Source organism: Thermothielavioides terrestris, chromosome 2, assembly GCF_000226115.1.
Source record: "Thermothielavioides terrestris NRRL 8126 chromosome 2, complete sequence".
Classification (NCBI taxonomy): domain Eukaryota; kingdom Fungi; phylum Ascomycota; class Sordariomycetes; order Sordariales; family Chaetomiaceae; genus Thermothielavioides; species Thermothielavioides terrestris.
The window spans coordinates 437002-450282 of NC_016458.1; the positions used below are offsets into that span (position 1 = coordinate 437002).

Consider the following 13281-nt stretch of genomic DNA (forward strand, 5'->3'; position numbering starts at 1 on the left):
GCATCTCCAGCCCGCAATCCTTACTTGGCTCGATGCCATGGAGCGAAGCGCTGCGAGTCGAAACACGATATTTACGTGAATTTGAACCCGTGGGATCATGTGCCGCCGGAATACGCCTGGCGACCTGAACGGTGGAGACATCTTGAAGGACATTGAGCGCCATGTAAGAGCTTGGGGGATCAAAAGCGCCTCGAACATGCGCATCTCGGTTGACTCATCACAACGCAGCGGGCTTCAGCCTCTGTTCATGGAACAAGCGTCCACGGGTATCCTGTTGCCGGCTTCGAGGCAAGCTGCTCGGGCTGAGTTCGTGGACGTATGATTACGAATGCTGCCCCCTTACGGCTTGCTCGACAGCCAAGACCCCCTTGTCCTTGTGGTCCCCAACGTCTCGGACTTTTGCTCCTTTGGCTTGTAGAGCCGGAACAGGACAGGGCGCCCAGCAGGGCCGCTGCCAGTTCAACCGCAACTCCGGTCGATTCTTCACCGGCGTCTACGTTACCAAAGCCCAATAACAGAGTGGAACTTAACAGGATTTGCCACGGATATCGCTGTGCCTGTACAGAACAGGAGGCTGTGATCGACACCCTGGCTAACTGCCGCTGGCATCACGCCCGGTCAACCCTATTGCTCGGCTGCAGAACTACGGCCTGCGAAACGTCGCTGGTGGCCACGGTTACTGCCTAGACGTGCGCATCGGCGTTTACCTTTTTGACTCTTGGAATCCGGGACATCCGCGCCCTGGGATCTCCAGTCCAGCCTTGGAAGCCGGGATCACTTACCCCACGAGAACATGCCAGGCTCGAGCGTGCGACGGGTATTGGCGGATTGCTCAATCCCGCCGTTGAGCACCGGCTACCGAACCCCGCGTTTTTGCCTGCAACCCCATGCCTCCATGTCTCCAACATCATGTCGTGTAACACCGGGGAACTGGATATCCCACACCCTCATTACACTACCCCTTCTGCTCGATCGAGACCCCCGCATTCTCTGCCGTCTCTTGCATGCACAGTTCACCTGCTTTTGACCGAACAGCGGCAGGTGACCCAGTGGCCATCGGTCCGTGTTATTCCCACCACATTCCATCGGTTTGGCACTAAAAGTCCGGGGGAGTGTGAGGGACCGCATTAGTCGACGTTGCGGCTCTGTACAAGCCACGGAACTAGCGTGGGTGTTTGTTGATGGTAACAATCAAACTAAGTAGGGGGTATGAAGGCCTTGCAAGGTTATACGGTACTCCTTGCGCGTGACTCCGATATGTAAGCTCAGAACCTCTCAATAGACGGGGCATTACTGAGAAACCGGAACAGGACTGTATGTACCAGCGGAGTCCAGACTCTTGCCGCTTGAACTCGTGCTCCAAAGAGGAGACAGACTTGCCGGTATCCAGTTGTGATTCCCGATGGGGTTACACGGCGTTCAGAGTGCTTGGAGAAAGCGATCTGAGGCGGGCGAGCAGGGGCCGAGAACGTCCAGACGACCCCCATATTGCACCCGAGCTGTAGATCGAGGGCAGTGCAAGTGCCAGCACACCCTTCAGACGCCAGGGTTCTGGCTGCACATGTCCAGTTCCAGGGATGGAGACAGGTGCCGTGTTGGAGCGGGCCCCAATCACGGCTCTCAGGTTGTCTGTGAATGGCACTGCCGTCGTCACCAATCCCTCTCCATCCCGCTGCAATACGAACGGCCAAGATAAAGAGGGGTTCCCAAAGGTGCATGCATTCGCTCCAGTGGAGGAAGGTAGGAGGAAGTAGAGCCAGACGCGCGTCGGCGTCAGCAAAGCTGGGCAGGAGAGCAATTGGCCAACCAGAACAGCAGAGGTCACTTGACGACAGGATTGGGGAAAAGGAGAGGGGTCCATAGTCTTGACATCTAAGAGATTGAGAGGGGTTCACGCCAGCGGGGTGGTTCGGCAAGTGTGTGGAATCTGTTGAGGGACAGGAACATAAGAGACGGTTGCGCCCTCCGGCCGCACAGAGACGGAGCGTTTGGGAAGCAGCCCAGCTCAGTTTGAGGGTATTGATCGTTGATCCAACCTAGCCCGCGCCCAGAATCCGTACCCAGTGTTTTCAGTGTCAAGATGTCGCCGTTGCCCGAAGAGTTCGACATCATCGTATGTGGTGGTGGGAGCTGTGGGTGTGTGGTGGCAGGAAGGTGAGAATCGCGGTAGACATCGTCCTCAAGTTCGCCACTAAAAGGTTTTCCCACTCAGGTTGGCCAACCTGGACCATAACCTCACGGTCCTCCTCATTGAGGCCGGGGAGAACAACCTCAACAACCCGTGGGTGTATTGGCCGGGTATCTACCCACGGAACATGAAGTTGGACTCCAAGACGGCAACCTTCTATGAGTCGCGCCCGTCGAAATGGCTTGGCGGCCGCAGCGCCATTGTGCCGGCGGCTCACGTCCTCGGTGGAGGATCGTCCATCAACTTCATGGTATGGCACAACCATAGCATGGGCGATGAGAGAAACTGCTTCCTTGCTGATCCGCTGACCGCTTCAGATGTACACTCGCGCCTCCGCGTCCGACTATGACGACTTTCAAGCCAAAGGCTGGACAACCAAGGAGTTGATTCCACTCATGCAGAAGCACGAGACCTACCAGCGCGCCTCGCACAACCGGGACATCCATGGGTTTGATGGTCCCATCAAGGTCTCCTTCGGCAATTAGTATGAGCCCGCTCTCTCACAGCGGTTCAAATGGAAGCTAATCATGCTTTGGCAGCACTTATCCGATCAAGCACGACTTCCTTCGTGCTGTCGAGTCCCAGGGCATCCCTGTGGTTGACGACCTCCAGGATCTCAAGACGGGCCACGGTGCCGAACATTGGTAGGTGCTCTATCCTCTGTGGCTGCAGTGAAGAAAGCAATTCGAGTTCAGCAAACAGCAAACCTTGTCACTCCGGTGGCTGTCTGCACAGAAACATGCTGACTTGATGCTCGCTAGGCTCAAGTGGATCAACCGGGATGTAAGTGGCTTCGCAACATCAGGCTGGGGGCGGCCGACTAATGGAGAATGCAGACTGGCCGCCGCAGCGACAGCGCCCATGCGTACATCCATGCCACCCGCGCTGTCCACTCGAACCTCTATCTCGCCTGCGACACCAAGGTCGACAAGGTGATCATTGAGAACGGCCGCGCTGTTGCTGTGCAGACTGTGTAAGTTTCGCCGCCCCATTTAACCCTGCCTCCGCAACTCGCTAACAGGTGGTCAACAGCCCGACCAAGCCTATTGGCGACGTGCGTGTTCCCAATAAACCCCTTTCCCCAAACGGTGCTCTGACTAACAGTTTACGGGCTTGTTAGAATCGCGGAACTCGCATCTTCCGGGCCCGCCGGCAGATCGTGGTATCTGCCGGCACACTGTCGTCCCCGCTGATCCTGCAGCGCTCCGGAATCGGTATGGCAACCTTGAATGTTATGATGTGATGCTCAGGGGGAATCCGAAACTAACAGCACCCAGGCGATCCTGACAAGCTCCGCCGCGCCGGAGTCAAGCCCATTGTCGACCTGCCAGGCGTGGGTCTCAACTTCCAGGACCACTACCTGACCTTCGCTGTGTACAGAGCCAAGCCGGGCACCGAGTCGTTCGATGACTTTGCCCGCGGCGACCCGGAGGTCCAGAAGCGTATGGTTCCTCCCGTCCAGATCCGAGGATCAGACACACGCTGACTGCTGCCTCTCAGGCGTCTTCGAGGAGTGGCATGTCAAAGGGACCGGCCCCCTTTCCACCAACGGCATCGAGGCGGGCGTCAAGATCCGCCCGACCGAGGCCGAACTCAAGGAAATGGAGTCCTGGCCGACGCCGGACTTCAAGAAAGGTTGGGAGTCGTACTTCAAGAACAAGCCCGACAAGCCCGTGATGCACTACAGCATTATCGCGGGCTGGTTTGGCGACCACATGCTGATGTAAGTGAGCATGAATTCACTCCAGTGCGGTGTGATTACCTGTTCTGAGACATAATAGGCCCCCCGGCAATTTCTTCACCATGTTCCACTTCCTCGAGTACCCCTTCTCGCGCGGGTGGACGCACATCTCGTCGGCGGACCCGTACGCGGCGCCCGACTTCGACGCCGGCTTCATGAGCGACGAGCGCGACATGGCGCCCATGGTGTGGGGGTACATCAAGTCGCGCGAGACGGCGCGGCGCATGGACGCGTACGCCGGCGAGGTGCAGGCCATGCACCCCTTCTTCGACTACGACTCGGAGGCGAGCGCGCACGACCTCAACCTCGACGACACCAACCGCTACGCGCTGCCGGACAACATCACCGCCGGCATCCAGCACGGCAGCTGGAGCGTGCCGGTGCCCGAGCCCGACGCCCCGCGGCCCGGCCGCGCCGTCGTCAGCAGCAGCCGCAAGGAGAAGCGCGGCGAGCTGAAGTACTCCAAGAAGGATATCGAGGCCATCGAGGAGTGGGTCAAGCGGCACGTCGAGACGACGTGGCACTGCCTGGGCGTAAGCTTCTCATTCCCTCCCCCCCCTTCTCCCCCCTCCCGGGGCTTCTCCCTTTGCTTCCGGAAAACCGGACTGACAATCCGCGCTTGCCTCGCGCCCGCGCGCGCCTAGACCTGCTCCATGGCGCCCAAGGAGGGCAACAGCATCGTCAAGCACGGCGTGGTCGACGAGCGGCTGAACGTGCACGGGGTGAAGGGCCTGAAGGTGGCGGACCTGAGCATCTGCCCGGACAACGTGGGCTGCAACACGTACGTTGGACCGCACAGCAGATCTTAGAACACGGAAGAGGGCATGAAGACGCTGACAAACCCGTGCCATGCTACCTAGGTACTCGACTGCGCTGCTGATCGGCGAGAAGGCGGCCGTGCTGGTCGCCGAGGACCTGGGCTACTCGGGCGAGGCGCTCGCCATGGAGGTGCCCGATTACCATGCGCCGGGCGAGAACCGCCTTGCGTCGAGGCTGTGAGCTTGTCTCGGCCACGCGTGCTGAAACTGGTTACGCAAGCTAGGACTGAGAATTGGGACGTTACGGCAATGAGATTGTTGGATGGTTGGTTTAGTCATTGAGCTTTCTGTCTCTTTTGCACTGGCCTTTCCCCGGAACCAGAGCCTCTCCTTGCAATTGCAGGCGGTTCGCCCCTCAGATTGTCAGATTGCACGGGCAGTTTCGACAGGCAGATCGACGTGTTCATGCCTCATGAGATTAGCAGTCTATGACGCGCTTGCCACTTCATACGCTCGTTGTGAAGCCGGCGTGCCCCGTCCCGAACCCAATAATGGTACATCTCTTGTGGTAAACGCCGTGCGGCTTCTGGTGAGCCAGGCCTGAACCTACCAGGGAGCCGGAAAAATGGCAGCCCAGCAGTGAGCGATGTGCAAAGTGCCGTTGTGACAAGCCCTCCTGTTTCTAGCAAACGCATGCGCCAGATCCATATGCGATCCCATTTCCCCATGAAGACGAGTGAAATGGCACCGTTCGGCGACCAGCGCTTCACAGAAACTCCCATCAAGGGCTGGTGCTGAAGTGGTAGTTCTCCCACAGATATTCGTAGTCTTCCAAGATCCCCGACAGCAGCCGCGGCAGCCGCTGCCGCACGCCCTCCACGGCGCCCTTGGTGACATGCTCGTAGAAAGCGCCGCGCATGGCCCACCAGCCCATGGCCCAGCCGCGCCGGCGCCACTCGTCGCGCTCGAGCGGCGTCGTCCGCAGCCCGCGATCGCGCAGCTGCCGCGCGGCCAGCTCCGCGCCCACGCCCAGCACCCACGGCGTCCAGGCCTTGCGCTTGTCCTTGCTCCGCGCCAGCGCCACGGCGAAGATCAGCGGCGCCAGGATGTGCAGGACTTCGGCCGCGTACGCCTGGCCCTGCAGCCGGTTGAGTAGCTTCGGGGCGGGCTTGATGTCGTCCGCGGTGAGGACGCGCGACAGCAGATACCCGCTCGTGTCGCCCGGCGAGGGGAGCGACGGCAGAGTCATGCCCGTGCGCGGCATGGTCCATTCGCCATTGGGACCGAGTGGGGCTGATGAGTGGCCGTTGGGTTGAGGTCCAGGCGCCGAGCTGCTCCGGCGGTCTGGGTCATCTTCCTCCAGCCCGGCGAACGCCGCGTCCTCGTCGCTGTCTTCAGGCGGCTCCTCGGGTATGGGTTCTCGCTCGGGCAGCGCCGGCGTCACGAGGGGTCTCGACCGTGTTATCCTCAGAAGCAGCAGCTTGCAGACGGCCTTGATAGCCTCGAGAAGGACGACGACACGCCAGCGTGTGCGCTCGCCACGCCGCTTGGCTGCCATCTCGCACAGGAGCTGGACATATTCGACGATCTGTAGCACGTAGGCGACGCGTCGGTAGAGGGCGCTCTTGAGCGTCCAGAAGCGCGTGTACCGGCTGTGGGGGAGCGGCGGCGGGGAAAGGGGGGGCACCGAGGAGCGGAACGCGCGCAGTTTTGATAGCGTGTGCGCTCGCCGGAGTAGTGCGTCGTGGTAGAGCGAAAGGAGCTGCACGCCGGTGTGTATGGATTCGGACGCGATCTCGGCGTCGCGGAAGCGGCCTGCAGACAAGCGAGGAAGGTCAACCAACTGCCGTGCTGCCGCGGCGGAGTCGGAAGGGATTGTTACATACCAGGGATGATGTATGTCAGCGATCGCAGAGTCGACTCAATCTGGGACACCTGGTGCGCGTTCTTCGTGATGAACTCATCGTACATCTGCAGCCAGTGGGACGGCAAGGCGTTTCCGACGCTAGAGCGAGCGGGTGCGGCAGACCGGCCGGAGGGCCGACCGATGCCCGGGGGGCCCATGGCGAGTCGCGAGATCGCAGTCGCAGTCGCGAGATCGCAGTCGCAGTGGGTGGTGAATGACGCGGCGTCTGCGGCGAAGTGTAGGGATTGCGCGCGCGTGCTGTTGTCTTTGCTTCGGGCCAGGTTCCCAAATACCAGCGTCAAGCGCGAATTGGTGGGACAGACAATTGTATCTGGTGCTGGGGCGTTTCGCTACGAGCCGACAAAGGCCATCATCACAAATCGGCATCACGCTGGATTCAGGTCAATTGGGCAGATACCAGAGTGCCTCGGCTGCCGGGAGCAGGGAGCAGCTGCCCAAGTTGGATTCGGCAATGACCAATGGACCCCCAGGAGCACCAAGTGGAGGCAGCTCATCCACTCCCCATCCCGCCACGTGCCGCAGGTGGGGAAGTTGGCGGTCAGAAAGCGACACAGCAATCACACCCCAGCACTCGGACCTTGACACGGGAGCTGCCCCAGGCCCCCAGTTGTATACGGAGTACTGTGTAGTGTGCGATCGAAACTAGCATCATTGTGCCCCCGCTAAAATCACCGATCTACGGACTACCTAGGCTGCGACAAAATCCGAGACTCTTACTGCCCCAACCAGCGCGCAATCTGCCCCGAGGCTCACACCTGCCGGCTGCCTAGGTAAGGTAATCAACACTTCAAGCGGCCGCCCTCAGCTTCGCAAGCCTCGCCCTTGTCCCCTCAATTTGGGCCTTTTCGTCGAAGATGGAGGTCACGCTGGGATGCGCCGTCACCGCATCAGCCCACTTGGCAAAATTGGGGGCCTTCTCCTGGATCGTTGTCCAGAGCGTCTCGGGGTAGATGCCAGCCTTCGTGAAGGTCTTGAGGCGCAGGACAAGGGAGCCGGTCAGAACCTGCAACGGTGCAACCCGTTAGCATACTTTTCTCAATGGCGAGCGGCTTGCGCAAACCAATCGTCAGTTTTTTCCTTACCTCAGCCAGCGTGAGCTTGTCGCTACCGCCAAAGAACGGGTTGGCGTCGGCGAGCTTGGGCTCGACCTCGCTGACAATGCCCGCGACAATTTTCTCGGGAAGCGATGAGATCTCCTCATCCGTCTTGGCCCTGAAGATGCCGAACACGTTGCCGTTGACCTTGGAGACGTAGGCATCGACGAACAGGGCGATGCGCGCCCGCCGGAGGGCGCCGCCCGGCTCGTTGGAGGCCGGCACCAGGTGCGACGGATACGCATCGGTCAGGAACTGCACGACAATCGCCGACTCGATGATGATCTCGCCATTGTACGACAGAGCCGGGACCAGGCCGCGCGGGTTGATCTTGAGGTACTCGGGCGTGCGCGGCGTGTCGAGGTCGATGATGACCTCCTCAAACGGTATCTTGAGCTCCTCGAGGGCAATGTGTGCCCGGTGCGCCCCTACATGCGCGTCAGCCACCGTGTTTCTGATGGGCCGAGCGATGCACTCATTCACTTAGGTCAGGTCTTACAAGGGCATCGGTGGTTGGTGTAGAGGATGAGCTTTGCGTCCTGGCCGCCCATGGTTGCTTCCGTCTGTGGTCCGGCAAATGTCAGGCTACTATGTTGGCTGTGCTAGAGGATTGGCGTTTTTGATCTTTGAAAGTGAATGCCGACTTGTATCTTCAAGAGAGCGCGAGGGTGTTGCGATTTCAAGTGCGGAAACAGCTCCCCGCTTTGAGCTTTATGCTGTGGTCCCTGCTGACATATCAAGGGTGGCGCCATCGATGACGCTATCTCCGTGACAGCCCGACGCAGCGGGCGGCCTAGCGCCGATATCGACGAGAAGGTCGAATGTTGCAGCGTCGACACAACCACGAGAACAGCGGTTGAGATTGGGCGGGGAATGAATGGTTTAGCAATTCTTCCGCACCCCGATGTCGAGACAGCATCAACAGTGCCTTCGCTATGGTCGCGCTGTTTATTCCCCAAGACCTCCCGCACAGTGATCAACTCGGAGCTACTGCCCGCTTCTCGAAAGATTACCAATAACTCTCCGAGGACAGTCCGCGTTGGCCAGTGCCTGCCGGTGCGGAGGAATGCTATTGTCATGACTCTGCGGCCTGAGTGCAAACGGGAGGTTGTCAATCTTGCGTTGGCGATTCCGAGTGCAACTGAGCTTGCACAGTGGGAGTAAGGGGGAGGGGCTCATGGACCTGACAAACACAAGGGCCATCCAGATATTTCACACTCTAGGTGGAGTGGGCCCAGCGGCTCTGGGAGAATGGAGGTCATGACCTTCACTACTTGTAACAGTGGCCAATCCACTGTTGATGATATGATATTTAAGCGGCGTACAGCAGCAGGATATCGGAACATGGGGCCAATCCTCCAGTTTCTCGGCTCTGTCTTTCACTCCTGGTTGGTTTGCTCGACTTGAGCGGCTCACAGCCCGGTACTTCCAGCCCCTTCCCTCCCTTTTGCTGCCATAACGCGATTCCACCTTGAAAACAGGCTGCTAGCTTTAACTCTGGCTAACAAACGACGCAAAAGCCGTATGCGTCTCATTGGCCACGCATTTAGTCAAACAGTTCCTGACGAACGGTCACTTTATCATCATCGCCATCTACGCTCCGAGAGCAAGGCCGGGAGTTACAGAGCACATTCCCAGCCAACAAACTCGACTCCGCATTCGTCCCCCACGTCTTGGCCGAGGGCGCCTTCGACCTAGGTGATCTGCAAGCCCGAAGCGAAGTGCTGGATACTGTGCTCCGCGTTTCCCCAGTCTGGTACTTGACGGGATGGGAGTCTAGCGTAATGGGCTTCATGAAGATCATGGCTATGTTTGTCTCGTGCACGTGGCAATCGCATGGGTATCGAGGCGTGCGTGCCTCGCTTCAGGCACCAGTGTGGGGTAAACTACACTAACTGATCATCCCCACGAGAAGGATCCAAGCTTAGATGTTTTGGGCTTAGTTAAGGGACAGCTCTCTATTGCCTGGCGATACTAACCAGCAATAGCTACGGTGGGAGGGAGACAGCCATGGAAGTAGATTCGGTGCTGGACAGGGTGTAGGAGCGAGTTAACCACTGCGTATGCTCGGGGTATCAAAATACCGAGAGAATGTCCAAGCTCGAAACGAAATCCAACCGAAATCCAAGCTCTGTTGATCACTTAACCAATTCCATGACTTAGCGTCCGGGGTAAGGTCCGGATACCTTAGCCAGCCCCCTCACGCTACGGAACGCACAGGACTCGAACAGAAAATCAGAACCAGCAATACCAGGATTGACGGAAAATTGGGAACTGGACTCCCCGCAACGATGCGGAGACTAGCCTCCTAGTGTCCTGAATCCTGCCTCCTGCCTCCCCCGAAATTGTCCTGCTCCGGGTTGAAATCACCCGGTGCCGGAATGCTCGCCAAACCCCAACCGAGGCGGCGGGGAGGTACTTGAATACAAGAAGCCAAGCCTATCAACTTCATTGTCGTGTAACAAGAGTCGAGTCTTCGGCCTTGTCACTGTGCGCCTGGCTCTTTCCACCTATTGTGCTGTTTGTCACCGTCTTTGGGACTTGTCCCAACACTCTTGACAGTCACAATGCGACTCAATTCAGTCCTTGGGGGCCTTTTGGCTCTCTCCTCCTCCTCGCTCGTCTCCGCATTCTTGACGGTCAATGAGACTTCCCACTCTGTGGAGATCGCGAACGACAGGCTTGTCTTCTCCGTCAACAAGTCTATCGGCGCGATCGACGTCCTCACATTGGATGGCCAAGACTTGCTCGGTAGCAGAGCCAGCGCGGTGGTAACACCTGGCGGAGCCACAGGCAATGGCCAGTTTGGTATCGGACCGTACCTTGACTGCTATTGCGTCCCGTCCGGCTCGTACACCCCTGGTTCGATCGACCCGACCTACAAAGTCTTCCAGGGAGTCGACGCATCCCATGTCAAGTACGGCGGTGTCGTCATGAGCGAGGTCTACCCGCCCACCGGCCAGCTTTTGGAGCAATACTGGTTCCTGCGCGACGGGGAAACGGGGTTGCATACCTTCAGTCGGATCGCATACCACAACTCCACCACGCCGTTTCTGCGCAACCTCCAGGAGTTCCGGACTCTGTTCCGCCCCAGCACGAACATCTGGACACACCTGATTACGGACGACCAACTGTGGGCGCCGCTGCCCGTGCCCAACCCAGCGTCAGGGAGCACAGCAAACTCGACAACCGTCCAGGATGCCACTTGGTACTTGGGCAACCGCACCGGAGATCCGTACGTCGAGCAGTTCTCCGACTATTTCACCAAGTACACGTTTGCAGCCGTTTGGCGGGATCACACAGTCCACGGCATGTTCGCCGACGGATCTTACATCGATGACAAGTCGACGTTCGGAGCCTGGCTCGTGATGAACACCAAGGACACCTACTTCGGCGGGCCCCTCCATTCGGATCTGGTGGTTGACGGCATCGTCTACAACTACCTCGTCTCGAACCATCACGGCGACGGCACGCCCAACATCACCGACGGCTTCGACCGCACGTTTGGTCCTCAGTACTACCATTTCAACAAGGGGCCCGCAGGTGGATCGTGGCAGGCCCTTCGGGACGAGGCCGTCAAGTTCGCATCGCCGTCATGGAACGCCGCGTTCTACGACTCCATCGCCCAGCACGTGCCGAACTACGTGCCCACGGGGGGGCGAGGGTCTTGGAAGGCTCAGATCGCGTTGCCGAAGGGAGCGAAGAACGCAATTGCCGTCCTGGCTCAAGACGGCGTCGACTTCCAGGACAATGTCTTCGACACCACGGCGTATCAGTACTGGGCAGACATCGAGTCGAGCAGCGGGAAAGTCCAGATCGACCGGATCAAGGCGGGCACATACCGGCTGACCGTGTACGCCGACGGCATTTTCGGCGATTACGTTCATGACGGGATCGTGGTGAAGGCCGGCAAGACCACCGACAGCGGCCGCCTGGTGTGGTCAGCCGAATCCGCGGGACGCGAGCTCTGGCGCATCGGGACCCCGGACAAGTCAGCCGGTGAGTGGAGGCACGGCGACGTGCGAGACGCGCAGCACCCTCTCCATCCTCCCGAGTACCGCATCTACTTCGGCGCATACGACTTCATCGACGATTTCCCCAACGGCGTGCGCTTCCACGTGGGCACGAGCGACGAAGCCAAGGACTTCAACTACATCCACTGGTCCGTCTTCGGCGGCTACGCAAACTTTCTCCGACCAGTGCAGGTCGAGGGCCACGGCGAGATCAACAACTGGACCATCACGTTCGACCTCAAGGAGGAGCAGCTCCGCCACACCAGCCTGGCCACCTTTACCATCCAGCTGGCCGGCGCGAAGACGGCGGCTGGAAACACGGATGTGTTCAACGCGACCCAAGAATACAATAACCTGCCCTTTGTCGTCGTTGTCAACGGGCATGAACTGGAACCGTGGATTATCCCGTGCGTTGACCCCCCTCCCCCATTCCTCCCCCCCGGTTTCTCTCATTAACATACTCCTCCTTGCAGATACTATCAGTCCTCGTCCTGCGGCGTTCGCAGCGGCGTGGTCTGCTATCAGGTGTCTCACAAGTTCACGTTCCCGACGGCATATTTGACGGCTGGGGAGGCCACGAATGAGATCATCTTGAGTCTGCCGTACAACGCGACTGATTACGAGAGTGCGCTGTTGCCGAGGAGTGTCTACGTGCAGTACGACGCACTGAGGCTGGAAGTAAAGTAGAGATTTGTCTGGAGGCGGACTTGATAGGTAGAAAAATGAAGGATGCTCCGTGGCGTTTGTATCTGACAACGGTGATATTCTGAACAGACGCCTTTGGTGGTGTCAGAACCCGGGCCTCAATACCGGAGGCTTGGCACCCACGGGCCGTACTGCCGTAATTAGGATCCACCAGGGCTACAGATCTGGATGCCTAGAGTAGCCCTCCTCCACACACACTTTGATTAATACAACGAACAACACCTTCATTGATCACCATCTTTGTGTATTAGGCACTTCTTAATAGCTTCATTGTCTCTATTCTACGTAGTAGCTCTATTAATTAAGAGTCTCATTTGCCTCGAGAACCTATTAAAACACTATATAGCTGCTATGTATAACGATCAACAAAATCCTTTAGCGATACCCCTAAAAACGACTACTAGAATAGCTACTATATCTTCGAAGGCTAATGTAAAGGTTGACATTATCCTAGCTAGCCTCGACGACTAAGTACCCTAGTATCGCTAGTTTATTAATAAGGCTATATACTACGAACTTATAAACTACTTTGAGGATAAGGAGGAGTGTCTCCGCCCTACTTTGGAGAGCGTTAATGTCTATAATGTAGCTTAGGAGCATATCAATTAGAAGCTCTAGGTATATATCATTGAATTAAAGGATATCGAGGATACCGAGGCCTACTATACAGTTTATATCGTAGCTTATAATGACCTTTGCAACGAACCTTGTAACAAGGCCTATAAGTACGCTCCTAGCGTAGAAGCTAGTAATTAAGGGGATCAACTACCTTATAACCAAGACTATTAATCTATTACTATACCTAGCTACTATAATTGTAGTAACGACAGCTACTTTGACAACGGATAGTACTAT

The 13281-nt window shown here is 57.8% G+C and overlaps 4 protein-coding genes across 4 annotated transcripts; 2 read left to right on the forward strand and 2 right to left on the reverse strand.

Moving 5' to 3' along the window:
• Positions 1–2080: 2080 nt before the first annotated feature.
• On the forward strand, positions 2081–4928 carry THITE_2049403 (uncharacterized protein; the record flags this gene model as incomplete). Its single annotated transcript, XM_003651216.1, has 13 exons — positions 2081–2154; positions 2213–2438; positions 2506–2672; positions 2728–2832; positions 2950–2971; positions 3025–3161; positions 3221–3242; positions 3309–3402; positions 3466–3630; positions 3689–3911; positions 3970–4462; positions 4574–4710; positions 4790–4928. 13 exons carry the CDS (start codon positions 2081–2083, stop codon positions 4926–4928), a joined length of 2004 nt encoding a protein of 667 aa, XP_003651264.1.
• Positions 4929–5379: 451 nt separating this feature from the next.
• On the reverse strand, positions 5380–6870 carry THITE_2111327 (uncharacterized protein). The gene is made up of 2 exons (XM_003651217.1): positions 6574–6870; positions 5380–6502 (listed from the first exon to the last, which is right to left on the reverse strand). The coding sequence occupies exons 1-2, from the start codon at positions 6749–6751 to the stop codon at positions 5469–5471; spliced, it is 1212 nt and encodes a 403-aa protein (XP_003651265.1). The 5' UTR covers positions 6752–6870; the 3' UTR covers positions 5380–5468.
• A 283-nt stretch (positions 6871–7153) lies between these two features.
• Positions 7154–8543, reverse strand: THITE_2111329 (uncharacterized protein). Its single transcript, XM_003651218.1, has 3 exons — positions 8208–8543; positions 7697–8136; positions 7154–7617 (listed from the first exon to the last, which is right to left on the reverse strand). Exons 1-3 carry the CDS (start codon positions 8257–8259, stop codon positions 7402–7404), a joined length of 708 nt encoding a protein of 235 aa, XP_003651266.1. The 5' UTR covers positions 8260–8543; the 3' UTR covers positions 7154–7401.
• A 1732-nt stretch (positions 8544–10275) lies between these two features.
• On the forward strand, positions 10276–12408 carry THITE_34523 (polysaccharide lyase family 4 protein; the record flags this gene model as incomplete). Its single annotated transcript, XM_003651219.1, has 3 exons — positions 10276–10476; positions 10513–12128; positions 12195–12408. 3 exons carry the CDS (start codon positions 10276–10278, stop codon positions 12406–12408), a joined length of 2031 nt encoding a protein of 676 aa, XP_003651267.1.
• Between the last annotated feature and the right edge of the window lie 873 nt (positions 12409–13281).